General features: G+C 42.0%; 3 protein-coding genes and 1 long non-coding RNA gene across 11 annotated transcripts in view; 1 reads left to right on the top strand and 3 right to left on the bottom strand.

The window, feature by feature from the left end:
• Nucleotides 1–2528, bottom strand: part of LOC105838861 (patronin) — a 62553-nt gene extending 60025 nt beyond the window's left edge. For 6 of the 7 annotated variants that reach the window (XM_012684749.3, XM_028190694.2, XM_036289110.1 and 3 more), the window contains exon 1: nucleotides 2438–2528. The gene's annotated coding sequence lies outside the window, so the exon portion shown is untranslated. Of the gene's footprint in view, nucleotides 1–1543; nucleotides 1629–2437 lie in introns of all 7 variants that reach the window. The other variant, XM_036289109.1, reaches the window with a different exon arrangement.
• A 1664-nt stretch (nucleotides 2529–4192) lies between these two features.
• LOC105838864 (cAMP-dependent protein kinase type I regulatory subunit) lies at nucleotides 4193–17158 on the top strand. 2 transcript variants are annotated; one of them, XM_012684757.3, is made up of 5 exons: nucleotides 4193–4377; nucleotides 14116–14425; nucleotides 14507–14773; nucleotides 14983–15186; nucleotides 15465–17158. In XM_012684757.3, exons 1-5 carry the CDS (start codon nucleotides 4213–4215, stop codon nucleotides 15635–15637), a joined length of 1119 nt encoding a protein of 372 aa, XP_012540211.1. In that variant the 5' UTR covers nucleotides 4193–4212; the 3' UTR covers nucleotides 15638–17158. The 2 variants fall into 2 exon arrangements, with proteins under 2 accessions (XP_012540211.1, XP_036145021.1); XM_036289128.1 differs by lacking the exon at nucleotides 4193–4377 and adding an exon at nucleotides 10060–10486.
• On the bottom strand, nucleotides 6170–10090 carry LOC118646389. The gene is made up of 2 exons (XR_004963929.1): nucleotides 9956–10090; nucleotides 6170–7584 (listed from the first exon to the last, which is right to left on the bottom strand). It is a non-coding gene; the product is annotated as an uncharacterized LOC118646389 (long non-coding RNA).
• Nucleotides 17137–23519, bottom strand: LOC105838866 (leukocyte receptor cluster member 8 homolog). Its single transcript, XM_012684761.3, has 6 exons — nucleotides 23069–23519; nucleotides 21858–22324; nucleotides 20272–21491; nucleotides 19790–20123; nucleotides 19495–19702; nucleotides 17137–18838 (listed from the first exon to the last, which is right to left on the bottom strand). Exons 1-6 carry the CDS (start codon nucleotides 23212–23214, stop codon nucleotides 18676–18678), a joined length of 2538 nt encoding a protein of 845 aa, XP_012540215.2. The 5' UTR covers nucleotides 23215–23519; the 3' UTR covers nucleotides 17137–18675.
• Between the last annotated feature and the right edge of the window lie 778 nt (nucleotides 23520–24297).

The raw sequence follows: 24297 nt of genomic DNA, 5'->3' as shown, positions 1-24297 counted from the left end.
AAAAGATAAAGCCATATGTAAAACTAGCATTACTTTATACAGTGTTTTCAACATTTGACATTTCTTTAAGTTATTATTAATAACACATAAAAATTGCAACACTTAATTTGCTTAGAAATTTAATTATATTTATCTAAAGTATAAATCTTTTTAAGTTTATTTTGTCTAGATTTCAACTTAATTACAAATTGATTAGTTATCTTAAAAAAATGTGTTAAGATGATTGATGTAGTTTTAACACATTCTGTTTTTAATTTTGAGTTAGAAATCGGCATCACGTTCATTGAAAAAGCTAGTCTTCTAATCTAATAATTAAAGACTATGGATATTCCGCGGACAAACTGAGGACATGAAGTTCAATTCGAGGAGTGTCCCCCTAAAACTGGAATGTCTGGTAATCTCATCACAAAAGCATTATAATGCTTTTTCAGTTGCCATGTAGAATACACATTATATGTTGAAACCAAGAGTGGTGCACATGGCAACACAAGTAAAAATTCTGTATGCAGCATCGGTAGTAGAGACATACTAAAGAGCTACTGAATGCAAATTAGAAATGAAGACGAGTTTAAGCACGTTTTTTTATGATGAAATAGGTAGCAGTAAGAGTAACTTCCAAGAGATTCTTGAGCTGAAGCTAAACTTGATTTCAACTGACCGATTACCCAAACCTAATTATAGAATTAATAAGATTGATATTTAATTAAAGATACAGCAACAATTATGCAATAAAAATATTATGAATCCTAACAATAATTTACTAATTATAATTTTTAGTATCTAAATAAATTCAATGCTGCAAATAAATTAAAAATAAGTATTTTCTGTGTAAATTATGTTCCTAAAGATTAATTGTGGTAAAATCGAGCGTAAAAAGTTATTAACTATATTACATCGTATAAATTTATATACAGGCATACTTCCCACAAAGCTATTATTAAAAATTAATCACGATAATTAATTCCAGTCCTATTATCAATTTCTCTTCTCTATATTTAATTACTCAATTTATATAGCTCATGTAAATAATATTAATGTTTTAAGTGGATTACAAATAATCAGCCAAATATTAAAAAAATTAAATTTATAACAGATGTAGAAGAAATGGATAAAAAATAAATTTAAATAATATTTAAAACAGCATTGGATTTTATAAATATCATAATCAAAAAGCTTATTAGTAACAACAAAATCAAATCTTACGAAAAATAACATAATGTAACGATCGCAATAATGAATCATTTAAAACAATTTTCATTATATTAATTCGTATAAATTTATCGACCAAACATTGGAAACGGTTATTAATTTCTATGTAAATAGCACATATTAGAGCTCAAAGAAAAATTATCTACACTGAAAAAAAGAATCATGTTGAACTAATTAAAAATCTGGTAGATTCAACCAGATTCTAAGAGAGGGAAAGACCAAGAGGATATCTCTTTACATGACATACTTTAAGGATTAATACATGCCGCCCTGTATAAAACATTTGCCTTTGCAGATTTGACCTACAATTAGAGTCCATAATTAAGACCATTACCTTGCCTCTACTTTTCATGGAGATCGCGAAAGTGCACGTTTCATCTCCACGTTTTTCGAACTTCGGTCTGCGCAAACTGGATAACCTCAAAATTGAAAGAAAACAGGCTACAGCAGCCGAAAGTACCCAGAAAATACGTGATCGAGTTTCACGGTCCCGTGATCGATGTTGTGAGCGCGCTTGCCCAACGTCGCGATTTCCTTCGCGGACAACGAGAGTCCATCCGTTTCGACGTTCCCCGCCGACGATGCCACCGGCGACGCGAAACGTCCTCGATCGAACGTGACCTCCCGCTCCCCCGCCATGCTGTATCCCCCCCCTTCCTCCTAAACCTTTTCATTCGTTCTACGACTTGACAACGTGAAATAATGCCGGATGAAACGCGGCCAAAGGATATCGTCGCGACTGTCGCGAGAGTAAGAGAGAGAGAAAGAGAGAGGAGAGGACTAGTTCGCTATTTTCGTCGGGAATGGCAACGGCGGGCCTCTCCCCCCCCCTCTAATTTTCTCTCTCTCTCTCTCTCTCTCGCTCTCTTTCTCTCTGTCTCGCGAAGGAGACTCGACACCACGACGCGTATCGATCTTTTCGAGCGAGGAACAACCGGGCGACGACGTGAGCGAGAGGAAACGGCGTGGTCGAAACCGTCGATCGACCGTCATCGTCGTCGCTCGGCTGATTCACGCAGCATTCGCGCACATACAAACACGCACACGCGCGTTGCGGATTCTAGGGATCCCTACATACGCGTATACATGGCGCGCGCGCACACACACGCACGATCTCTCGTGTCGGAGATCACGCGCGCACGAATAAAGGGATCGAGATGGAATCCAAGGGGCATAGAAAACAGGAACACGCGAGATCCTTAATCCCGTCGCCGAGCAGGCGACGTACCTCTTTCCTCCTTGCCGCTGCTCCTCTCTCGAGATTGGCTCGGCCCTTGTCCTCTACATACACTCTTTCTCTCTCTCTCTTTCCCGTCGTCCCACTCTCGCTCCTCCTCGCTCGAGACCCTCCTCGAGGTCTCGCGAACGAGGGCTTTTCTCGAGGGTATCCGGCCGCGTTCGTTGACAGCCAACTTCAGGCCCCGGCGCGTGAAGCACGGGAACGCACGCAGCACAGACGCGAGATATCCGCGAGGATCCTGCGCATCGCCGAGAGAGCGTGGAACACGGGAGAGCACGGCTCCCTTGATCCCGCTCGGCGACGACGAGCCCTCCGATTATTCGCACTCGCACTCACGCACCGCGACCCCCTCCTGGGAATCGTCTGTCCGTCCGTACGTCCGATCGACCGACCGACCGTCCGTCACGGAGCGATCGCGCCCGACTTCACTCCGCACGCCTCGCCGTCAAGTCCAGTCCAGCGTCCGCGTCCGAGGCGCGCCCGACACCCCGGGATCCGCGAGCTGGCTTCCGCGTACACCGCACACACCACACCACAACACCTCTCTCTCGCTGTCTTTCTCTCTCTCCCTCTCGGCACGGAGATTCGCCCGTTTACAGGCAGCAGCAGTACGCCGCACGCAGCAGCACTCCGCCGTCCATCGCGATACACGCGATACACGCGAGATGGTCGTTGCGCGCCGCGAGATACCGACCGATCGAGACCCCGATTGGTCGATGGCCGCGCGCGCGATATATCGAGAGGTCGACGTGGCTGCGTTCACGACGGCGAAACGGCGCGGCTTTCGACCATGTAATGACGTCCACCTCGAAGAATCCTTGTTTAAAAGATCCGATAAAATTAGATAAGAAATCTATATAATCCTCTACCTATTGTATTTTTGGTTCGTAAATATGAAAATTGTTTTTTAAATTCACTGTATATTTGACGTATTATATATATAATTCTTTAATCCCTGGCGGAAACATTTCTACAAAATTCTAAAAAACTACAAAAATTTACAAAAGTGTTCCAATTCTAGCATTTTTCTAATAAAAATTCTATAATTAGAACATTTTTTTAAATTTTTGTAGTTTTTTTAGAATTTTGTAGAAGTTTGCCAGGGTTGTTAGATTTTTGTTTAAATTTTATATATAAATAATTAATATTTCTTAAAATCGTAAAAGTATATTTTGCATAAATTTAATGCTTATATTAAACTTAATAATATATGTATATGTGTAGATTTGTAGATACATAAATTTATAAAGTAAATAATATTTAAATTAAATTCAAGTATACATTTTCATACGTTTATTTTAATTAAATATTATTTGTTTCTAGTAAATAAATAATGAGTGCATTACAATGTTATCATTAAAATATATTTTTTTACAAGATAACCGTCTTTACAAAAACCAAAAATTCATTGGTACAGGAACAATATTTGTAAATATTTTCGGTTTATAAATTTAAATGTTCAAATTCAAATTTATTGTTCAAAAAATATTCAAATTGGAGACTCATTCTTTTCTTTTGAATTATTTTAACAGCTTTAAAATGATTATCTTTCGCTGTTCACGTGCAACAAAGAAGCAAGATTTGTAAGGCAATACTTCGTTCGCGTATTTTCAGTGTGAAGATCCTCTCAGTGCCGTCTCCCGGTGGTCTCGATCTTCGTCGAACGCTGCGCGGCGCGGCGGGGGAGGGAGAGAGAAAAAACAGACGGGAGGGCAGACGACGCAACGTATCGCCGATAAAGCGGCGCGCCGTGCATCATCAATATGGCGGCGAATCTCGAGGAGGAGCAGAGTTTACGTGAGTGCGAGGAATACGTGCAGAGACACAATATCCAACAGGTCCTGAAAGACTGTATAGTGCAACTGTGCGTGGGCCGGCCCGAGAACCCGATCTCCTTCCTGCGGGAGTACTTCCAGAAGCTGGAAAGGGTATGTAATCGTCACGACCGTGCGCGACCGTGATTAACCTAACTATAAAGGAGAGAAAGAGAGAGAGAAAAATAAAGATACACGAGTTTGCACTCTCCTCGCTCATAGAGCGACTGATAATCGCGAATCCCCCTCGACGAAGGACCGAGGTTCTCCCAACGGATAACGTCCGAAGGGTAGAACCTCGTGTCGATGACGTGTGTGTGCAATCGGGACGTCTTGGGTCTTTGACAGCGTCTCTCCTTGTCTTTTCCAACCGTGACAGGAAATGCTTTTCTAAATCTTTCTCCTATTTACGTGAACTGTTCTGAGGAGGAATTCTCTCTCCCTCTCCCTCTTTCTCTCTTTCGAAGGGAGTCTCGACTTAATTAGCTTTTCCAACGTGTGAGAAGCTGCGTTTGTGTAACAGGTCCTTGCCCCCTTCCCCCACCCTCTCTGATTATTTGCTCATTGTCCGACGAGTGCGGCGAACGATTGCGAAATTAAGTCGCGTCGCGATTTCGCGACTGATTAATTTACGTTCGGACGGGGAGGTCGTTATCGCCGTCGCACTTCGCTTAGGTAAACATTGTAATCCGTGAGAACGCTCTTCCCCGTGGGGAGCGCGTCACGTTGCCTCGGCGTCACAGATAACAGATTGTGACTCGTCGAAAACGGCCTTTTACGGAGAAGGGTTTTGACGAGGCATGGCAGCGTGTGGGAATATTACGAGTGAACGTTTCGCTCGTTATTTTACGTTATTTGACGTACGAGATTCGTACGTCAAAATGACAAGACAACAAGCGACGGTCATCGACGGACACGCGCGCGACAGGTGCTGCCATCTGTGTAACCGCCGCCTTCGCTACGGTCGTTACGGCAGGTGCCTGACGTCTGGATAATAAATTTGAATTAAAAAACAATAAGATTCCGATTGTGGGTCAAGTCAGTTTTGCAAAATTAAATATTTTACAGACACACATGTATTAATAAAATTATAGAAAATTGTTTCACGTTCTTGAATACTTTTTGTAATTATGTGATGTGAAATCATTTTCTTAATCGTTGCTGATATTAAAAAAAAACAGAAAGTTCATAATTTTAATAACTTTTCTAAATATCTTTATAATCCTTTGAAATTATGATAGTAAAATGTATTATTATTCAGTATATTGAATATACATTAACATACATTAATATACGTTTAATTATGCCAATTCATAATTGAGGCTTATTTATTAGCACTTCAAATATTTTCCCAAAATTTCTAATCAATTTGATTATATAATAATTTTCCTTCAAGATATTTTTAATATTTTTATTACTTAAAGTGTTTGACCGTTAAATTTGATCGTTAAACATGAATTAATGAAAATTATTTTAATTCATTATGATCCATCATAATTGAGACGACATCTTGAGTGAAAATCGATCGATATGTTATACACAACTAATATATAGATATATGAAGTCGCGATTAAGTAGAAATGAGTCTTTTAAGCCTGTTAGCACTAACGTAGATTAGTTTTAAACTCAGTTTATATAACTTAAATTTAACTTATCTAGCTTTTTCTAATTTAGAATTAATAAAAGGTAGAAAATGAATTAAACCGCGGTTAAAGTTAATTTATATTGATGTAAAACGATGTTATTCGGTCAAAGCTGGATTTTAGTGCTTAATCCTCCGGAGCTGACGTCAAACTTTGTAACATAGTTACTGATGTTGAAATCTACGAGACCCCACATAATTTATGTTGACTGAAAGGCACTTTAATTAATTTCAAGAAACCAAAATGACATAACTCGTGCGAAAGAGGAATGAAAACCAAGTTTATTTTTATAACAATGATTCAACATTTATAATTAATGGTAGGTCTAATAGATGTAACCACCGTCATCTTTGGAAGGTTATTTCTGTATGACTATATACGGAATGAGTATTTTTCAGTATATTTTCCAGCTTCAAATTAAAAATAGAATTCGCGTGGAAAAGGTTCGGAATACGGTCACGCAATTAATTGTCTGGAATATGGAAGTTTATTTTATGCTGCAAATACTATTATTTAGGAAAAACTTGATTAGAAGTGAAAGCATGCACTTGCCAGTGATGCATTTCCGTCAAAGTGTGCCTTTCATATGCATATAGCGTAAAATGAATTCCCAGTATCTTGTGTGTTCTGACAATTAGTTTCGTGATTGCATATAAAATTACTTTGCTTATTTAATATTATTCAGCCACAATTTTATCATCTTGTACAGATATTTTCAGACTCGAATAAAAATAGATAAGGATGGAGATAAGGTCAGGTAGTATTCAGCGCCTTGTTGCAATCTTATTTATATGCATCTTTCAGTTTGATCTTGATGATAACAGGTCAGTGAATCTTTTCAGTTTGAACACGAGTTTGCTTTTAATAAAAAGTATACAATCGAGTTTTCCACAAAAATTAATAATTGGTGAATTTTTAGCATAAAAGCAACTCCTAATGTTCTGCATCTGGACAATTATAATAGCTTCGTGACTGCGAATGTAAAGAAGTACGCAACATCTTCCGCAAAGAAGCAAAGCGAATAAGATCACCCCCGCGGGAGAGAGATGCCATTTAATTAACGTAATTAAATAACGTTATTTTCCGCGAGGTATATATTCCAGGTTCGTCTGACGATCGGATAAGGAGGTGGATTTGCGGAAGGGCGGACATATCTCTAAATACGAGATACATCAATCGGTGTAGCATTTGGTGAGCTATATCTTCTCTGGCGTGATCCTTGATGCAGTTTCCGCCTCGAGGCCTCGAGACCTTTCGCCGCTGTTACCTTTCCCATTTAACTTTAGCGACGACGGAGGCAATTACGTTAAGCGGCGGCTACGTTCACGTGTGGTGTGCCACCCACACGCGACGATGGAGAACGAGCAACGCGTGTCGCTCGCGGAAATTGAAGGCTCCCAGAGAGACAGCCAAGATCGACGGCCTCCTAAAATAAGCGCGGAATGTACCACCGCGCGGAATCATCCGCCGTCGTCGCCGAGGAGCAAAAGCGAATCGAGCGTGAAGAATCCGGCATTTTTTCGACTGTCCAAGATTGGATTGACCGAACACGACTGTGGCATTTCATATTTTTCTTCCCTCCGCTACGTGTGTTTACCAATCCATACGAAGTCGCTCTGCGTAGGCCGAAGGCCACACTTCCGAGGAAGGAGGCGAAATATGGTGAGGTATTTCGTCGCTGCGAAAAGAATCGATATGAGTGGACGGAGTTTCGTCAAGGTAACGTTAATTCCCGGCGGTTGATCTTCGCCGATATTAAATTTACTTTTCGCGAACGTACATTTTCTCTTCCTCTCTCTCTCTCTCTTTCCTTCGTTCTACTTCAGATTTCTGTGAAGATGGATTTATCATTCGTATCTCTTGCAACGAGGAGCTGGATTTATTGATTCGCTTTTGAAAAACGGCCAAAATTAAAAAAAAAAACCAGATGTATAAAAGATATATTTTATTGACAAAATGCTAGCAGGAATGTAGTGAAAATTATAATATAATGATAATTATAGCCAAAGAAACACTACATCCTCTTTAAATGGTCGCAAAATGGCAGGATTCTATTTGGTTTCAGGCAATCTCCTGTCAAATTATATTGAACGTTATCAGAAAAATCGACAGAAATATGCGGAAACGACTGATATCAGCCTGCCGCGATTGTTCCGCTGGCGTACACACGGTTAACATTTCACCTAACGGAATTGCTCCGTTCGAAGCCGACCTCCAGCCGCCTGGGAATGATCGTTTCCGTTCCCATAATGCCGAGGAGGAGATCTAGGAGAGATCACGCGAGGGTGTCTTCGATCGTACGTCTCCGTGCGTCAGTCAGCGTGACGGTGCAGCGACGCGCGCTGACGTGGTGCCGCCGGAGCGGAAGGCGAAGACGCGCGCGGGACGGCGGATCGTCGCCTCGCGTGTTTATGCCTTCCGTGCTTATGCACAATATAATATACGGCAAAAAGTGCACGAAAGAAAGAGGGAGAGAGAGAGAAAGGGAAAAGAGCATGTACATGCATGAATGTACATGCACATGCCAGAGAGGAGACGAGCGAAATCCATCCCTCCGGAATGCAGGCGAGAGGTATGACGCCTGCGGGGGGAGAAGTAATAAACGCGAGAAAGGCACGGGAAAAGTCGTCGGGGAGAATGGGGACGAACGCGCAGGACAGAGGCAAAAGTTATGCTATAGAGGCGAGATATAAGGAGATCGGAGTAAACAAGAGCACGCAAACAACCTGCGCCGTAAAGTGTCCCTCGCAATTAAACCGCGAGGGGTCTACGGGCGATTGCACTTAAATGGAATTGGACGAAGGAGGAATTGGGATTTTTTGCCGTCGCATGAAAGTCGGTCCCTCTTCATGATCGCCATTAAAACGCTTTCGAGGGGACATTTTTTTTCAGCGCGAGAGCGGTAGATAACTCGAAAAGAATTCGTACCATTAATTAAAGGGATGGTGCACCCCTTTGTAACAATACCTCAAATAACCGCACGAATTTTTTGCTCGGGTTTGCGTGATCGCAAAAAAAAACTACCCTCCTCTCCCTGCACGACCGTAGGAAGGACACAGTAAGAGAAAGCGGAATGAAAAAAAAAGGAGAACGTCACGCCGCTGCGGAGGGATGACGAGGGAGGGCTTGCGGTTGTGTATGCGTGCATACACGTACACATGCGTGTATACGTGTGTGCGTGCAAAAAGAGAGAGAGAGAGAGAGAGAGAGAACGCGATACAGGGGCAGCTGATCTAAACATAGAGCACGCTAGAAATATAACGAGGCGCAACCTTATAGCCGAACCATAGAGAGGGAGAGAGAGAAAGAGAGAGAGAGAGAGAGAGAACCGCGTTAAAGTACTGGCGGTCCACAAAAATGTGAGATGTGTCGCAGCCGACGGAATCCAGGCGCGGATTGTTCATTTTCTGCGTGTCTCGGCGCCAATCTCTCGCCGACGTCATCGCCAGGAACAGCGACGGCGTCGCGGCGCCTGAATTTATGACAATGAAATATTCAAGTGTCTCGCTTTGCGTTTGACGATACCGCGCGGCGATATCTCGGGAAACGGGAGAGATCGCAGATTGACGTATCGGCGAAAGTAAAACTTCGGCGGGGAGGTGAGAGCGATTGTGACACGGCGTTCGATAATGCCAAGCAATGGAGAAAACGAAGATGGGAAGTGAAATAATTGTTGACTCTTTATTCCAGTTTATTCTTTTATTCTTTTATTTATCTCGGCTACAAAATTAATGACTCCGGGCTCTAACCAACTCTTTAATTTCAGCTCTAACTCCGTGGCATTGATAAAAACTTTTAATACGTAGTGGAATACACGAGGCAGCGTGTGGGAAGTAACGGTGTCACTGAAACGTGTTTCCCACACACAAGTCTGCGTAATACCCCGAGTCTCCGGAGTTTTACGAGCCGAGGTCTTGAAAAATGCCGTCATCATCGCCGCCGTCGCCGCCTTCACCTCCGCCTCCGCTTCCGCCACCGCTGCCGATCGATCCACCGCAGCCGCTCTTATACGTTCGCGCGTTAACGCGCGAGCGGAAGACCTTACTTACCGACTACCACGAGACCAGCAGCATCTCAGAGCAGCGGCACATCCATCCCGTCCAGGAATCGTCGGGCGGGCGCCGAGTTCGGCGGCGAGCGAGCGAGCGAGCACCAGCAGCCAGCAGCAGCAGCAGCAGCAGCAGTACAGTACGCGTACCGACGCTGTCGCGCCGACGGACGCGCGCGCGTGTTAGATCGCCTCCGACCTCTAATTGGATTCCATCCGAGGCCTTATAAAATCGCGAGCTAGAGAAGGAGTAGGAGAAGGAGGAAGAGGCGATAACGACGCAACAAAGACGTGAGATCGCGTGTGCGACGACGGGACGACGGCGACAACGACGACGGTCTTTTTTTCTTCTTTCCGCCGTGCGTTCGCGAGAACTCGCGAGATCGCCGACCTACGACACGCGTCGTTGCGAGAAGCAGCTGTTTCACAAGTGTTAAACCGCGTTATCCGCGGAAAGCAGGAGACCACGGGGGCGGACGGCGAGAAAGAAAGCGAGGAAAAGGGAGGAGGAACGAGCGGAATGATGAATAAGGTACGAGAGAACGAGGATTAGCCGAGTGCGCCGGCCATAATCGTCCGAGTTACGCGCGCGTATAATTGATCTCGCGCGACGGATCAATGTCAATCGTTGATGTGAAGCTTGATGTTTCAAGAATCTGCGTCTCTTTCGTGAATTGTAAGATTCCTGACTTTCTAGAATTGTGAGCCTTTTAAGATCTCAGTTTTTATCTCTCCAATTTCTATAACGATAAGTTATCATTATTTTGCTTAATTTCTACGTTTTCGTTATGTAACTGTTCGACAAACTCTTGTAAAAATTCACATAATCTTTATTTCTAAAAAAATATATATTGATCGTGCAATTAATGCTAAAGAAAGAAGGCTTGACATTAAAAGTTATATAGGTGTAAGCAGTAAATATATCAAAGAAGGTGCTATCTTTTTTGTTCTTTGATAAGTTACTTGAATGATCTTTAGGCTCGTTTCATACTTTCTCGTAAATGGCAACTGTAGTCTTTTACTATGCTGCTCGCGTTGGCACGAGCAGTCTTCTTCGACGAAAAGTAATTTTCTAAGAGTAGTGGCATTTGCACCTTATCTCCCACGTCAGCCTCGAACGGAAAGAAAGAAAAAAAAAACAGAGCGCCTTTGCGATGAAAGAAGATCAATGCGAGAAATGCTCGTCGATCAATCGCGCGTCCGGCTTGAGGATTTTCACGGTCCAATTATTTCGAAATAACTAATTCGAACTCTAAACTCTTCATATTCCTTTGGTATTCCAAACCTTTGAGAGTTTTCAAGAACTTTTTTTTTCTCATGTATATTTACCAATTTATTGCTTTAGTGTTCCGCGAATGTTACGGTTTTCTTAGAGATATTTTTTTCTAAGGCATCCTTGGAAGTATTTCTACTCGCGCGCTCTGCGAAAAAGATGCAAGCTTGAAAAACACTTGCGCCGAGAAACGACGAGAGTAAGATTCTCTCTCGCTTCGAGAGTGTGTGCTCGGGAATGTCGATGTGATAGAATTATATGCGTATGCGAGTATAGGTCGCAGCCGATGACTATGTGTACGCGTATATGTCGTCATTGACTGGAGGGATTGTATAAGAGAGCCATGCGTCTGTTCGTTGATTCCGATGACTTTGAGTGGAATCCAATATACACGGAGTTATGTTGTGTTATGTATGTATAGTCGCTCACATAGTCGTACATAGCTGTGCTGTTTATCTAGCTGCTCACACGCTCGCATGCTCCACCACTGCGATTATTCGAGACCGCATAATACTCCCTCCGTTTCGACGCTCATTTTCCAGATGATCGATAATTCGCGTTTTGTGTTGCATACGCGTGCGGGGTGAAAATTTTTACGCCTCGGCCCGCGTTGCCCGGCCACAAAACGCGGAAATTGCGGAATCGGAATTGTATGTTCACGGAATTAGAACGTTGGTTCTATTTTTGTGGGCCGAGAGCGCGCGCCCGCCAGGTAGACGCGTAGTAAACTTGACAGATTTAATAACCGTATGGTCCGTGCGCGCGATTCGAGGGCGAATTCAGTTGCGTATGTTGTTTGTGATAGCACAGGGTGACATAATAAGTCTTCGTTATATTGACGCAGACGCAGCCTGCGATAATAATAAGCCACGCGACGCGGTCACGAAAACAAGAAGATAAAAGGACGAGTTAAGTCGATTTAATTACACGTACGCGCATTTACATGTAATTATAATCTAAATTTATAGTTTGCGTTACGCATAATGTTTTCGCTTGATTTGTAATTTATATAATTATAATTCGGTCATATTGAACCGCATTGAAAAAGAGTTGAATTAATTGGAAATCCAGATTCTGGTCGAACCTACCAGATTTCCAATTCAACAAGATTCTTTTCAATGTGTACATAAAATCCCGTGCCGATCACTCACAGATTGCTCGTAAAATGAGCTTAAGCATACACAGGTGCAAACGTAAACGGCGGCGATTCCGAAGGATATGATTTCGTTTGGCGTATCTGTTGGATAATTCCAATAAATGGAGTTCTCTTCTATTTTTAATGTATAACAGAGGCGCATGTCGGACGCCTTAGACGAGGATTTATCGGATCGTTAGGTTTTATAGACTCATTAAGGGTCGCCTTACCTAAGAGGATCATCAGTGAATCACGATCGAGTCCCCTGTATCGATAGTGTAATTGCCATTCATGAACCCCGGTGATGCCATTGAATAACTCATTTTCAAATTGAAGCTGAAATATCTGTCCCCATTAAAAGCATCCGCGACATCTAAACAACATCTTAATGAGGATCTTTTTACGGGGAACGAATTAATTGCAAGTAGAATACACTCTGAATCTCTAAAGCGTTCCTGCATTTTTTTTTTCTCAGGACACCCAACATCGCTTCCGCGTTTCTCATGACTGATTGGATAACAGATACGTTTCACCGTATATCTCGATTTTTTTTTTAATCAGAAGTACGAAACCCCACGTTGCGATTAGACGAAGAAGTATTTTTTTCTTTAACTCACGGGATGCACATAAATGTCGCACTCGTGCCCCCTCGGCTCGTGAGAGAGACCCTGAAATAGATCGCGTTCGCGGTGGCTCCTCGTATGCGAGACGCTAACATTAGCGTGCGCCGGCATATTATCATGGCAATTAAAGGGAGAATTGCGAATTACGCTGATTTGAATATACTCGTTACCGCGATGCATCGGCTCCGCCGCGGGGAGAGGCGGCGCGTTCGTGCGTGAAAACGCCGACTGACCTATGGCATTATTCGCTTACCTCTCCCCAGTGGTGTGCACCGTGTATACGTAAGCGATACGGTAATACGGAGGTTTTATCTAAAGACCTACATAATTTATAATTTTCGCGGTAATTATATGCGTGATAGACGTGGCGAGGCGAACAGCCCGGCCACGAGGGGCTGGCGGTTAATGAATTATTAATGTGCGTCCGGACTTCTTTTTTTAGCAATTTCGTTGAGCTGCTCCGAAACCTCGAATGTGCATCAACACGATGACCTTAACTCTGATCCTTGCAACTGGGACCAGCACGTACACGGATAGCGAATAACTTTTTAATTCTTGGAAATACTTTACAGTAACGTACATTTTCTCAATCAAGTATTTGTTGCGAAAAATTGATTTCAATAAAGATACTTAGCTCCTTATTTCATGGAAGATTTTTTTTAAGTGGCGAACGCGTTAATTTGTATTGCGCACTGTATATTGCCAAGATTGGGTTTCTATATTATTTATCGGACCAATCGATAACTGATTCTCGTGAGAATATGTTATGTCGTTTTTCCTTCTGTATTAATTGACTGTATTAATTATGGCCGAGGAGTTGTTTTTTTCGTCGAGTTAATATGACGAGATTGGAAAACCGATTCGATTAGTTACACCAGAAAAAAATGAGAAAATGTAAACCGATATGTACGTCGAATGTAATCTTTTTATATTTTGTGAGAGTAGTGGTCTCTACTCTATCATTATAGAGTTCGACAACGATTTACAATATATGTAATAACGCAACAGTTTGTAATCATTTAACTCGAAGAAGCTGCATCGATATTTAATTGGGAATATTTATTTACGTTTAATTGAGAATCTCTTATGTTTGTCTGCCTCGGCTAATATTTTATCTCGTTTATGTGTAGGAACAGGCTCACGATGCCAAACAACAAATTGCCACGAGTCCCGAGGACACGGAGGATATGCCCGCGGGACAGCAGGGGCCGCAGGTGCCACGGCGGCGAGGCGGAATCTCGGCGGAGCCGGTCTCCGAGGAGGACGCCACCAGCTACGTCAAGAAGGTCGTACCTAAGGACTACAAAACCATGGCTGCCCTGAGCAAGGCCATCGCCAAGAACGTGCTGTTCGCGCACCTGGACGAGAACGAGCGCTCCGACATATTCGACGCGATGTTCCCCGTGACCTTTCTGCCCGGCGAGGCGATCATTCGTCAAGGTGTGCGATCGCTGATACCGTGCATATCGTCGCGTTCCATCGCGTTAATTTGTCGTAACTCATGACTATGTATTTTTCAAGGCGACGAGGGTGACAACTTCTACGTGATCGATCAAGGGGAGGTCGAAATATTCGTCAACGGCGAACTGGCAACGACGATCGGCGAAGGTGGGAGCTTCGGCGAGCTAGCGTTAATCTACGGGACTCCGCGCGCCGCCACTGTCAGAGCGAAAACTGACGTTAAGCTCTGGGGCATCGACAGGGATTCCTACCGCAGAATTCTCATGGGGTCCACTATAAGGAAAAGGAAAATGTACGAGGAGTTCTTATCCAGGGTTTCAATATTGGGTAAGTTTGCTCGGAATTTTCGTTCTCCGGAGTTACTATTACATTTTTCGCTCGTGAAAATCAATCGAAATATCTCAACAGAAAATTCGGAGAATCTTGTCCCTTCGTACACAAAATTAAAGTAATCTCATAAAATTTTTAAGGACGTTAAATGGATAGGGATATAAAATAGAAAGAGCTTTTAGTGATATTTACGATGTACTTTGCAGAATCCTTGGATAAATGGGAAAGACTCACAGTGGCAGACGCTCTGGAACCGGTGGCGTTCGACGACGGTGAAACGATAGTCCGACAGGGCGAACCGGGTGAAGATTTTTATATAATCGTCGAGGGTACGGCGGTGGTTCTTCAACAGCGTTCGGAAGGAGATGAACCCGCGGAAGTCGGTCGTTTAGGACCATCGGATTATTTCGGTAATGTTAAAATCCGAAGCAGTTGATATCGAACTTTCGTGGAAAGTTAATTTTTTAGCAAAATAATACTTAATATTTTAAAAATATATTAAAGACATCAGAATTTACAAGTTCCTCTAATACTTGAAGTGATAATGTTGAAACAATCTAATGCGTTATTTAATTTCGTAAATTAATTGTGAAATTATTAAGTTTGAAATTGTACTCTGTATGATCTATTTTGTGCGAAAGAAGATTAAAACAACTCGCCCGATAACAAGAATTTTCTTCTGATACAGGGGAAATAGCACTACTGCTGGACAGGCCCCGAGCAGCGACCGTAGTGGCCAGGGGTCCGTTGAAATGTGTAAAACTGGATCGGGCACGGTTCGAGCGGGTCTTAGGTCCGTGTGCCGACATTCTGAAACGCAACATCACCCAGTATAACAGCTTCGTGTCCCTCTCCGTGTAAACGGACTATCTCTCCGCATCCTCCCTCTTCTTTCTCCAGTCCCGTCATCGCAGTCAGCGCTGCCGATCATCCCCCGACTTCATTTCCACCGAGGGCTACGTTATTTCGCCGTACCATAGTTAAAATCTTTTTTTATTTGATTAATATTTATATATAAGTGAATTAATGTATTACGTCAACTATCAATCAGATGTGTACGCGCATACACGACACACACATACAAAAACACGTACAGAACGTTATTGTTAGAGAGACGCTGTTAATATATTTACCGTAAGGCTATTTACGCACTGTGTAGCTCGCGACTCGATGCCGACGCGCACGTGAATTCATCATTGACGTTGATCTCCTCCGCGCGATCTGTTCCTACTCGTGTAAGATTCTCACGAAAAATTATTAATCCGTTAGCGTCTGACTTTTTTCGAGGGACTGAAAATCTAGTTTAAAAAAAGATATTCACGTTTGAAAAAAAGGACCGCGAAGCGAGACATCAAACGTGAATTAAAGAACAGATTCAAATTCGTGAGACTATGTCCCTTCTCGCTGGGGACGCTAATGGGTTAATCCGGTTAATAGTACGCTGCGTACATCTCGAGTGCATTGTAGACATTTTCGATCGAAACTGATACATGTATCCCAACGTGGTTTTTATAATCGCATCCCGACATCGGATCCATGTCGAGGACGCAGACGCTATTGAGTTCGTGTTATTACGCAAATCCGTGATCGAACCACGTTAAATTATTCGAAAGCTATTTTAAGGCTGTTACGTCGGAAGCGAAAAAAATTTTATAAATTTCCTCTTGTTCGATGGAATAGATTTGATAAAATACACCGAAGTCTATGATTCTGCATCCATAACGAGAAGTAATTCAATTTATACTGTTTTGAACCTCGAGTGGCTCTCACGAATATTAAACTTTGTAAACTTTTATTTTTAATTCTTATTACTAATTCTTATTCTTATTACTAAGAATCGAAATCCTTAGTAAATTTCACAAATTTATTCTTTCGAATAGGTAGTAGTATATAAAAAAACTGCTTTCATTGTAAATCCATTGTAAGTATTGTGTAAAGCGCACGTAAATTTTCGCATCTGATGTGATTCGAGAACAATTGCAGTGACGAGCCGTAAATATTATTCAGCAGCGAAAAAATCGGCGTTGAAAGTGAGAAGTTTTCTCGTTTACTGTTATATATTTTAAATGTTCTATGTTGCCTCTTGTAAATTGTTGAATTATTTAACATTTAAATTATTTTATCTACCGATTGTATGTGTGCGAATCGGTATATATATATATATATGAGCAATGACAAACGTAAACGTCGGTCGCAATTTGCATTGCACTCGCGGACGTCGCAAAGCGTCGTCGACCGTAATATTTATTAATAAGTGAAGCATCGTCGAGGCAAAAAACGAGTCGCAATCTGTCTCCTCTAAAAAGTGCGCTAGGTTTATAGTACGATAAGTGAGACAAAAAATGAGGTACAACGTCAGAAAATTAAATAATTTATTATGCACAACATCGTATTCGGATCAAGTTATGGTACAATGAGTCATTTTCCCTCTCCGAATCCGTGTAATGCGACCGTATGTATGCACATTCCATGCGTACGCGCGCGCGCGCGCGCGCGAGTAAACGTGCATGCATGCACGAATACGAGAAAAACGGGAAGAGAAGAATCTTGACCACTTGGAGAATCCAACGAAAACAGGACGACTCTAATGTCGAAAGGAGCATCGTCGCATCGCGCGCGGCGCATGGACACTTGTTAAAATGAATTCCAAGATCACTCGGCACACGACGAAAACTGACGAGAACGGATAGCCCTAATCATTACGCGAGAGATACACAGTGAGGATTGCCCTCTCCTTAATCTTCAGTCTTCTATCTTCATTCCCAGATCTCCGACGTCTTTCGCGTGTGTTCGTCCACGAGTAAAGATGTATTCCGTAAAGTGATTCCTGCCACTTCTTCCTTCTTCCTTCTACTTCATCTATTGGGTTCTTCTCGGGCTCCGGGAAATGACACTTATCGCGACTAGGAACGCTCTGTTTACCGTTGACCGAGAAAAGTGTCTCTCGAGTATGGGCGGCACGAACGTATAGGTCACCACTCGGTGTCTTCTCAAATCGCGACTCGTGTCTTCGAATTTGTGAAACGAAATCCTTATTCGCGTTTCTCTTTGAAGCCACCTCTCTCTTCAAAGGGAGAGAAGCTTGCATTGCGGCTCGGCTGGGTCAGCTACGGGTTGTTTTTTTTTCATGTAGTAATACTTAAAGGAATACTTCGAAAATCGATCGAGCACCGTGGCAGTGAAGCATGCGTACGGCATCAAGCTACGAACAATTGAAAAGGAGAGAGCGGTCGTCCCGAGTCGAGAACAAATGAAAGATGGGCTTTTTTTTATTGCGAAGACCGTAGATTGTACCGTTTGCGTTGCGAATATGATCCTCGACGTTTAAAACGATTTTTTTTTCTCATTTAATTTGTTTAGTGAGGTAGCGCCGAATGAACGGAAACGATCATCCGTCCCAATTTTTTGTACAACTTCCAAGAACCCCCGGCGAGAAATCCGCATATACGTCCTCTTGTGATTATGTACAATGTGCGCGCGGGAGAACCGAACGAGGGAGCGTGTATGTACAAATTCACAGTCGAAGCTGTAGTCGGAGTCCCAAAGCTTTCGATTTTGCGCCCGACGGTGATGAAACTTCCGTGGGACGATGATTTGAAGATCGTTTGTGAAAGGTAGAGCCAGCACACACGGGACTTCCAAGAGCGAGGGAAATTTATGGAAATATGTATAACCCCAGCGGAATGGAATAAACATTTGAGTTGCATATATGCATATGAGTCACATATACCGGAAACATATGCATATACACGTGATATAACACACGTGAAATCCATGTGTGCATGTATGTATGTATGCTTGTGGGTGTATGTGTATGTGTGTGTGGCCCTTCTTTCTCGCGTGTTAAATTATCTTCCGCCACAAGGGGTAAAAGTTGGGCAGTAGAGTGGCGTTGCCTTCTACCAACCACCTAGACTACCACTGCTTGCCTTGCAGTCGATTTGCTGTCGAACGAGATCAGCGTAAACCAAGCCGAACTCGCTGACAAATTCATAAAACTTGTCCAAAGATTCAAAGGCCAATTCCGCTACGACGAAATGAACCGCCAAATTTTGCCGGTAGCTAAACAGCAGAAGAAATGCACATGTTAGATAAGGCCGCATGATATGGCAGTAGAATACATAAAACAGAAAGAAAACAATAAAATATGCAATTAGCTTTCGGGTACGACGTCCTGTAACAGAAATCTGTAATATATATATATATGTTTGCATATAGTTTATGTGGTCCATGTTTCTTCGTGTAATTTGTTGAAACATGGCGCTGAAATTGGATTAGACGTTTAGAAATAAACATTAAATCAACTTGACAAAAGCATATCGATTAAGCTCGATATACTTTTTTAATTATTATGATAAATCATAATTAAAAAATTTTCTTTTAGAAAGTAAATGCAACAATTAAAAAAACATATGTTTGCATTTATCGATAAGAACAAGCTGTTCTCCAAATTTTTTTCCGAAAACTGTTTAAAAAATCAGTGAAAAATTGTACCCTTTTTATTTTAATGATACGATAGAATACTTTGCTATTCTATTAATGATTATTAAAATTGAATAAAATTTGAGAATAAAATTAAAGTTATTAAAGTCAGTATAAATTATTTTTATCGATTTAAAAAGTGTACAATTTCTTAATAAAAAACACAATTTAAAAAATGATTAAATTTTAACACATAGTGTTACTAGATAACAGTAACAGTAAGATTTAATACGTACGACTTTATCATTAATTTCAATGCCTTCTTTCGCTCTCTCGCAACAAACCAGTCCATTAAAAAGGCGGACATAGCTGGCGCTGTCCTATATAGTTTGAAAAAAGCGTGGAAGTTACCCAACCACCAAGCTGAGCGCACTTTCAACGCATATTTTATGCATTCATCATTTTTATCCTCCTCCGTAAGTGCAGCTAAAATTGTTGTTAAATCTGAAATTGAAAATATCATTATAAAATAATTGAACAATGTAATTTCGAGAAATATTGATCTTTTACGTTGTTGACTCCATGTTTTACCTTGAGTATTTTTTGTGAAGATATAATAGAGAATTCGGTACGCAATAAATTCGCATCGGTTAGCACCACCAAGATCTTGGTACAGCATTTTCAGCTGTGTCTGACACTGATTGAATTCCTCATGATCACCGCGTTCTAAAGCTACACGAGCATGGGTTTCATACACATGAACTGTAAACGCGTCCCTGATACCTTGCACGGTAAGATCTTGCCGGATGGATTTTAATTGGTCACAAGCATATCTGTAGTCCTGGTCGGCCAGCCAACGTTTCTTGACATGGGCCAAAGAATTTTGAAGTACACTTACCGGTCGAACTGCAGAAGGAGCAGGAGCCTATAACATATATAATTTCATAAAAAAATGTGTGACCGCGAATTACATCGCATAATTGCGACATAACTTATCTAAATCTTTCAAAATACTTCATGTTTTTTATTAATTGCAGATGAGACAATATAAAAGATTTTTGATATCCACGTACCGATGTCAGACGCAAATAGGGCTTCTCTATATCCTTGCACGTGCCAACGATGTGAAGGCCTGTAAAGTCGAAGTCCATGTTCGAGTCATCTCTAATAATAACGCTGCTGACCGTCCTGGAAATACCGCCGTTGAATCGGGCGGCGCGCTGCTGCAGCTTCTCCTTGGTTCCCAGCTCGTCCGTGTTGCCTGTAGCTAAACCAAATTCGGAATAGAAATGCGATTTAGCCTGCTTAGTCTTCTTGGACTTCTTGTTGCCGTGATTCGCCTTGTTGCGCGCGGATTTTTTCACTTTGAGCGCCTTGTAATCGTGCTCTCGATCGCTTAAGTTCGACGATGAAGACGTACTGCGCCTGTTGCTGTACCTGCGCGACGGCGGACTACGTGTGCGCGAACGCGTGGATCTTGACCTCGAACGCGAGCGCGATCGTGACCGCGACCGCGAACGGGATCGCGACCTCGATTTGGATCTTGATCTTGACCTCGATCTAGACCTCGACCTCGACCTTGTCCTCGACCGCCTGCTGTGTGTCACAGAGAGACGTGCACCAAGCCGAGCCCCGAGAGAACTTGAGAGGCCAGGCTTGCGCAGGCCTCCCTGTGCATTAACCAGTGGGCTTGCCAGAGGATTCGCCAACTTTAACGCCGGCTTCGAAGGCTTGATCGTCAAGGTCATACGTTCGCTATGGATGCTGGGCAGAGGCTCCTTATCCCAGTCTTTCACCCAGAGCGAGCCATCGTTCGCGGCACGCGTGATCTTGCCCTTCAGTATGATTTCGACTTGATCCTTGTCGACCGCCGTCTTACATTTCTCGTAGCAGCGATTTACATAATTCTTCAAACTTTCGGGCCAGTCCCCGACTGGACTGTGAGCGATAGAAGGAGTAATGCCGGTATTAGGAGTCACACTGCTGGCAACTGTGGTGGCCGGCGCAACAGGCGTAGGTGGCTCCTCACTCGGCGGCGGTGGAGCCGCCATTTCGCATTGCGCGGGAGGTGGTAATGGTGGTAATTCCACAGGTTTTGCATTAGGCCCGTTAGGCATGAAGGGACTGGTAGATGGAACGTTTGCCTGAAAGCTATTGTTGAATTGAGCTGCTAAATTTTTGTTCCGCTTACGTTTTTTCTTCGCGGCGCCGCTATTGCCGGACGGCCCGGTGTATCCAAGACCTGTTTTCTTATTTGGTAAATTAAAGCGAATTGTATTTTGACCGTTATACTCTGTAAAGAAATAATACTTACTTTAGAGTTGTACATTCAAAATAATTACAAGGATGGGCGAAGTACACTTGATAGCAATAAATATTATCAAGCTACATGACACTGTAAACAAATTTTCTAAACACAAAACCGTTAAACAATAAAATAACATTCTTAAATTTGTTATTTGTAGGCTTTTGTAGTTTCAATTTTTTCAAAGCATTTTTTTGTGAAATAACCTAGTTTATTTTTAATACAAAAAAATTAATATATGTAAAAGGCTAAAACAATGTGGAAACTTTTAATAATGTAATCAATTTTCATTCTGCTACAACTGTAACTTCTTTGCCCATCTATCATTAAAAAAAAAATATAAATGACACTTACGAGAAGAATCATTATGCATGCCATTCCAGCTACCATAGGGAAATGAATTGTACATCATTCCTGAATAAGCCATTGGCTGTTGCTGCTGCTGTAAATGGTTGTTATGTTGTTGAGCTGGTGGAACAGACGGTGGTGGACCGGGTGGCAACGGTGGAAGATCAGATTCATCGTCTAGGGGCATCGGAGTACCAGGTATAGGAGGTTGTTGCTGTAACTGCTGCTTTGTCTGATTGTTTCCTTGCTGTTGCTGCTGCTGCTGTTGTTGCTGCTGCTGCTGCTGTTGTTGCTGCTGCTGCTGCTGTTGATGCTGTTGCTGTTGATGTTGCTGCTGTTGATGTTGCTGCTGTTGATGATGTTGCTGCATCTGTTGAGGATTAAAAGCCTGGCCATATCCTGGCATCATGTGGTAATAATTAAACACTTGCCCTTGATGGGGCACACCTTGATACCCTGGGCCATACATTTGTCTGTAAAAAGAGATTTGTAGAAATTATTTTCAAACATAACTTTGTATCTTATAACATAATTATAGTTCCATAGTATTAACAGAAAATTTGACATTGTTGTATAGATATTTGATTTTTTTTGTGACAAAATCCCTTATACTCCAATTAAGAAAGAAGAAACTGAATAAGTCAGCATGATTAAAAAAACAGAATAAAACCTAATTTATATATCGAGACAAAATTTTTTGCCAATTAAAAAGAGTAGATCTATCGAACACAAAAAATTTTCAAATTAATGTAAAATACCATAAAATATAAAAATTATAATAATTAATAGAAATATTAGGGGTATAGTATTATATGTAGCAATATTAAAACCGATTAAAGCGAAAAACTCGACTATCTCACCGACAAATCTCGCTCGCTTAAAGTCTCATCTAGAGAGATAAAATAGAGACAATCGAATAGAGACAAGCACGAACTTAGCGCACACGCAATCTTCATGCTCCACATGAATCATACATGCACGAACATGTACGGACATGTACACGCGGTTTAGCGTTACGCTCGTTTGGAGCAATTTCGACGAATCCGAAAATTGGAATTCAGAATTTAAAACTAAATCGAGAAATTCGCAAATTGGAGTAGTGAGACAAACGCGGGCAAGGCGACTCTCGAGAAATCGTTGCGACGTCGCGTCACTCGAAATGGCCGACTCCATTGTCCGCGCGCGTTGAAAGATCGGTCTCCAACGTTGCGACTCACCCGGGGTATGGTGGGTACATGTTGTGCATATTGTTCGGCGGGTATTGCCACGCCATATTCGCCATCGGACCCGATCCGATTGACGGTTGCTGCTGCGGATGAAACTGCGGTTGCTTCTTCTGCGACAACGCCTCGCCTTCTGACATACCGTAGAATAAAAGAATATCAGAATCGCGTCGGAGTCGGAGATGACCGTCTCCCCCCCCCCCTACTCCCGTGGCAAATGGTGGCAACGCGACGCGGATTTCGCAATTTCGCGTCTGATCGCGAGTTCAGCCGCGAAAAGAAAAAAGGAAAAAGAGAAACCAATAGGGACTCGGGGAAAACCCGTCACTTCTGTATTCTCCTCTCGTTTCGTTCACTCTTGCCTCTCGAACACTCTTGAACACTCTCGAAATGATTCTACGTGCGAACGACGAATGCGCGACCTCAGAAATCAGAAATGGCCGGAACAGACGGAGCGAAACACGGAATGAAGGAATGGAACGCGGGACTCGCGGGAGAGGAAAGAGAGAAAACGGAACACTTCAGGCCGCACTGTTGCACATGCGTGTTTATCTTGCGCTCGTATTTTTAAATGCGATTTAAATTTAGAATCCCCAGACAAAAGATTTATAAAATATGTATAAAATATGCATAAATATTTTGTACGTATTTTTATGTCTAGAAAATATAAGTATAAATAAATATAATAAACATGTACGTATTACATTCAAAATATATTTTATTTATTGTAGCAATAATTTTTGTTCCATTTCAAAATCTTTATAAAACCTTTAAAAAAAAATAAACTCTTTATTACATAATTGTTAAAAGTAAATTTTCAGAACATTTATAATGAATGTTTTGCCGTCTTGGATATAAAAAAGCACGATAATTTTTATATTTTGCGCCACTTTCTATCGCGTTACCTCCTATGGATCGTAGTTTTCTAATATCGCGAACGTGGAATAACCACGAAATTTCGAACTTGTAACTTACTTCAGTCTGATCCGTCTAGGAACTCTTCCTCCGAGAAGCACGATATCTTGAATCGATAAGTCGCGATAACTTCTCGTCAAAACATGTACTCCGGATAACTTTGATGATTTTTCGAGAGATGCACCCGAACAATTTTCTTTAAGATAACGTTTTTATTTTAGTCTATAGATTCTTATAAAACATGAAATGGGAGAAAAATGATTTCTCTCGTAGAGTATCGAGTTATTAATTAAATTAAATAAATAAAA

The sequence above is a fragment of the Monomorium pharaonis genome, chromosome 6 (assembly GCF_013373865.1).
Source record: "Monomorium pharaonis isolate MP-MQ-018 chromosome 6, ASM1337386v2, whole genome shotgun sequence".
Taxonomy (NCBI): Eukaryota; Metazoa; Arthropoda; class Insecta; order Hymenoptera; family Formicidae; genus Monomorium; species Monomorium pharaonis.
The sequence above is the reverse complement of the archived record's forward strand: the minus strand, read 5'-3'. Positions and strand labels throughout refer to the sequence as shown.

Bases quoted from the DNA above. Each gene is read 5' to 3' on its own strand.
- LOC105838864 (XM_012684757.3), top strand. From the start codon at position 4,213: ATGGCGGCGAATCTCGAGGAGGAGCAGAGTTTACGTGAGTGCGAGGAA. The intron at 14,426-14,506 runs GTGTGCGATCGC...GTATTTTTCAAG, and splicing joins CGAGGCGATCATTCGTCAAG to GCGACGAGGGTGACAACTTC. The intron at 14,774-14,982 runs GTAAGTTTGCTC...TGTACTTTGCAG, and splicing joins ATCCAGGGTTTCAATATTGG to AATCCTTGGATAAATGGGAA.
- LOC105838866 (XM_012684761.3), bottom strand. From the start codon at position 23,214: ATGTCAGAAGGCGAGGCGTTGTCGCAGAAGAAGCAACCGCAGTTTCAT. The intron at 22,325-23,068 runs GTGAGTCGCAAC...CTCTTTTTACAG, and splicing joins ATGTACCCACCATACCCCGG to ACAAATGTATGGCCCAGGGT. The intron at 19,703-19,789 runs GTAAAACATGGA...TTTCAATTTCAG, and splicing joins CTTCACAAAAAATACTCAAG to ATTTAACAACAATTTTAGCT.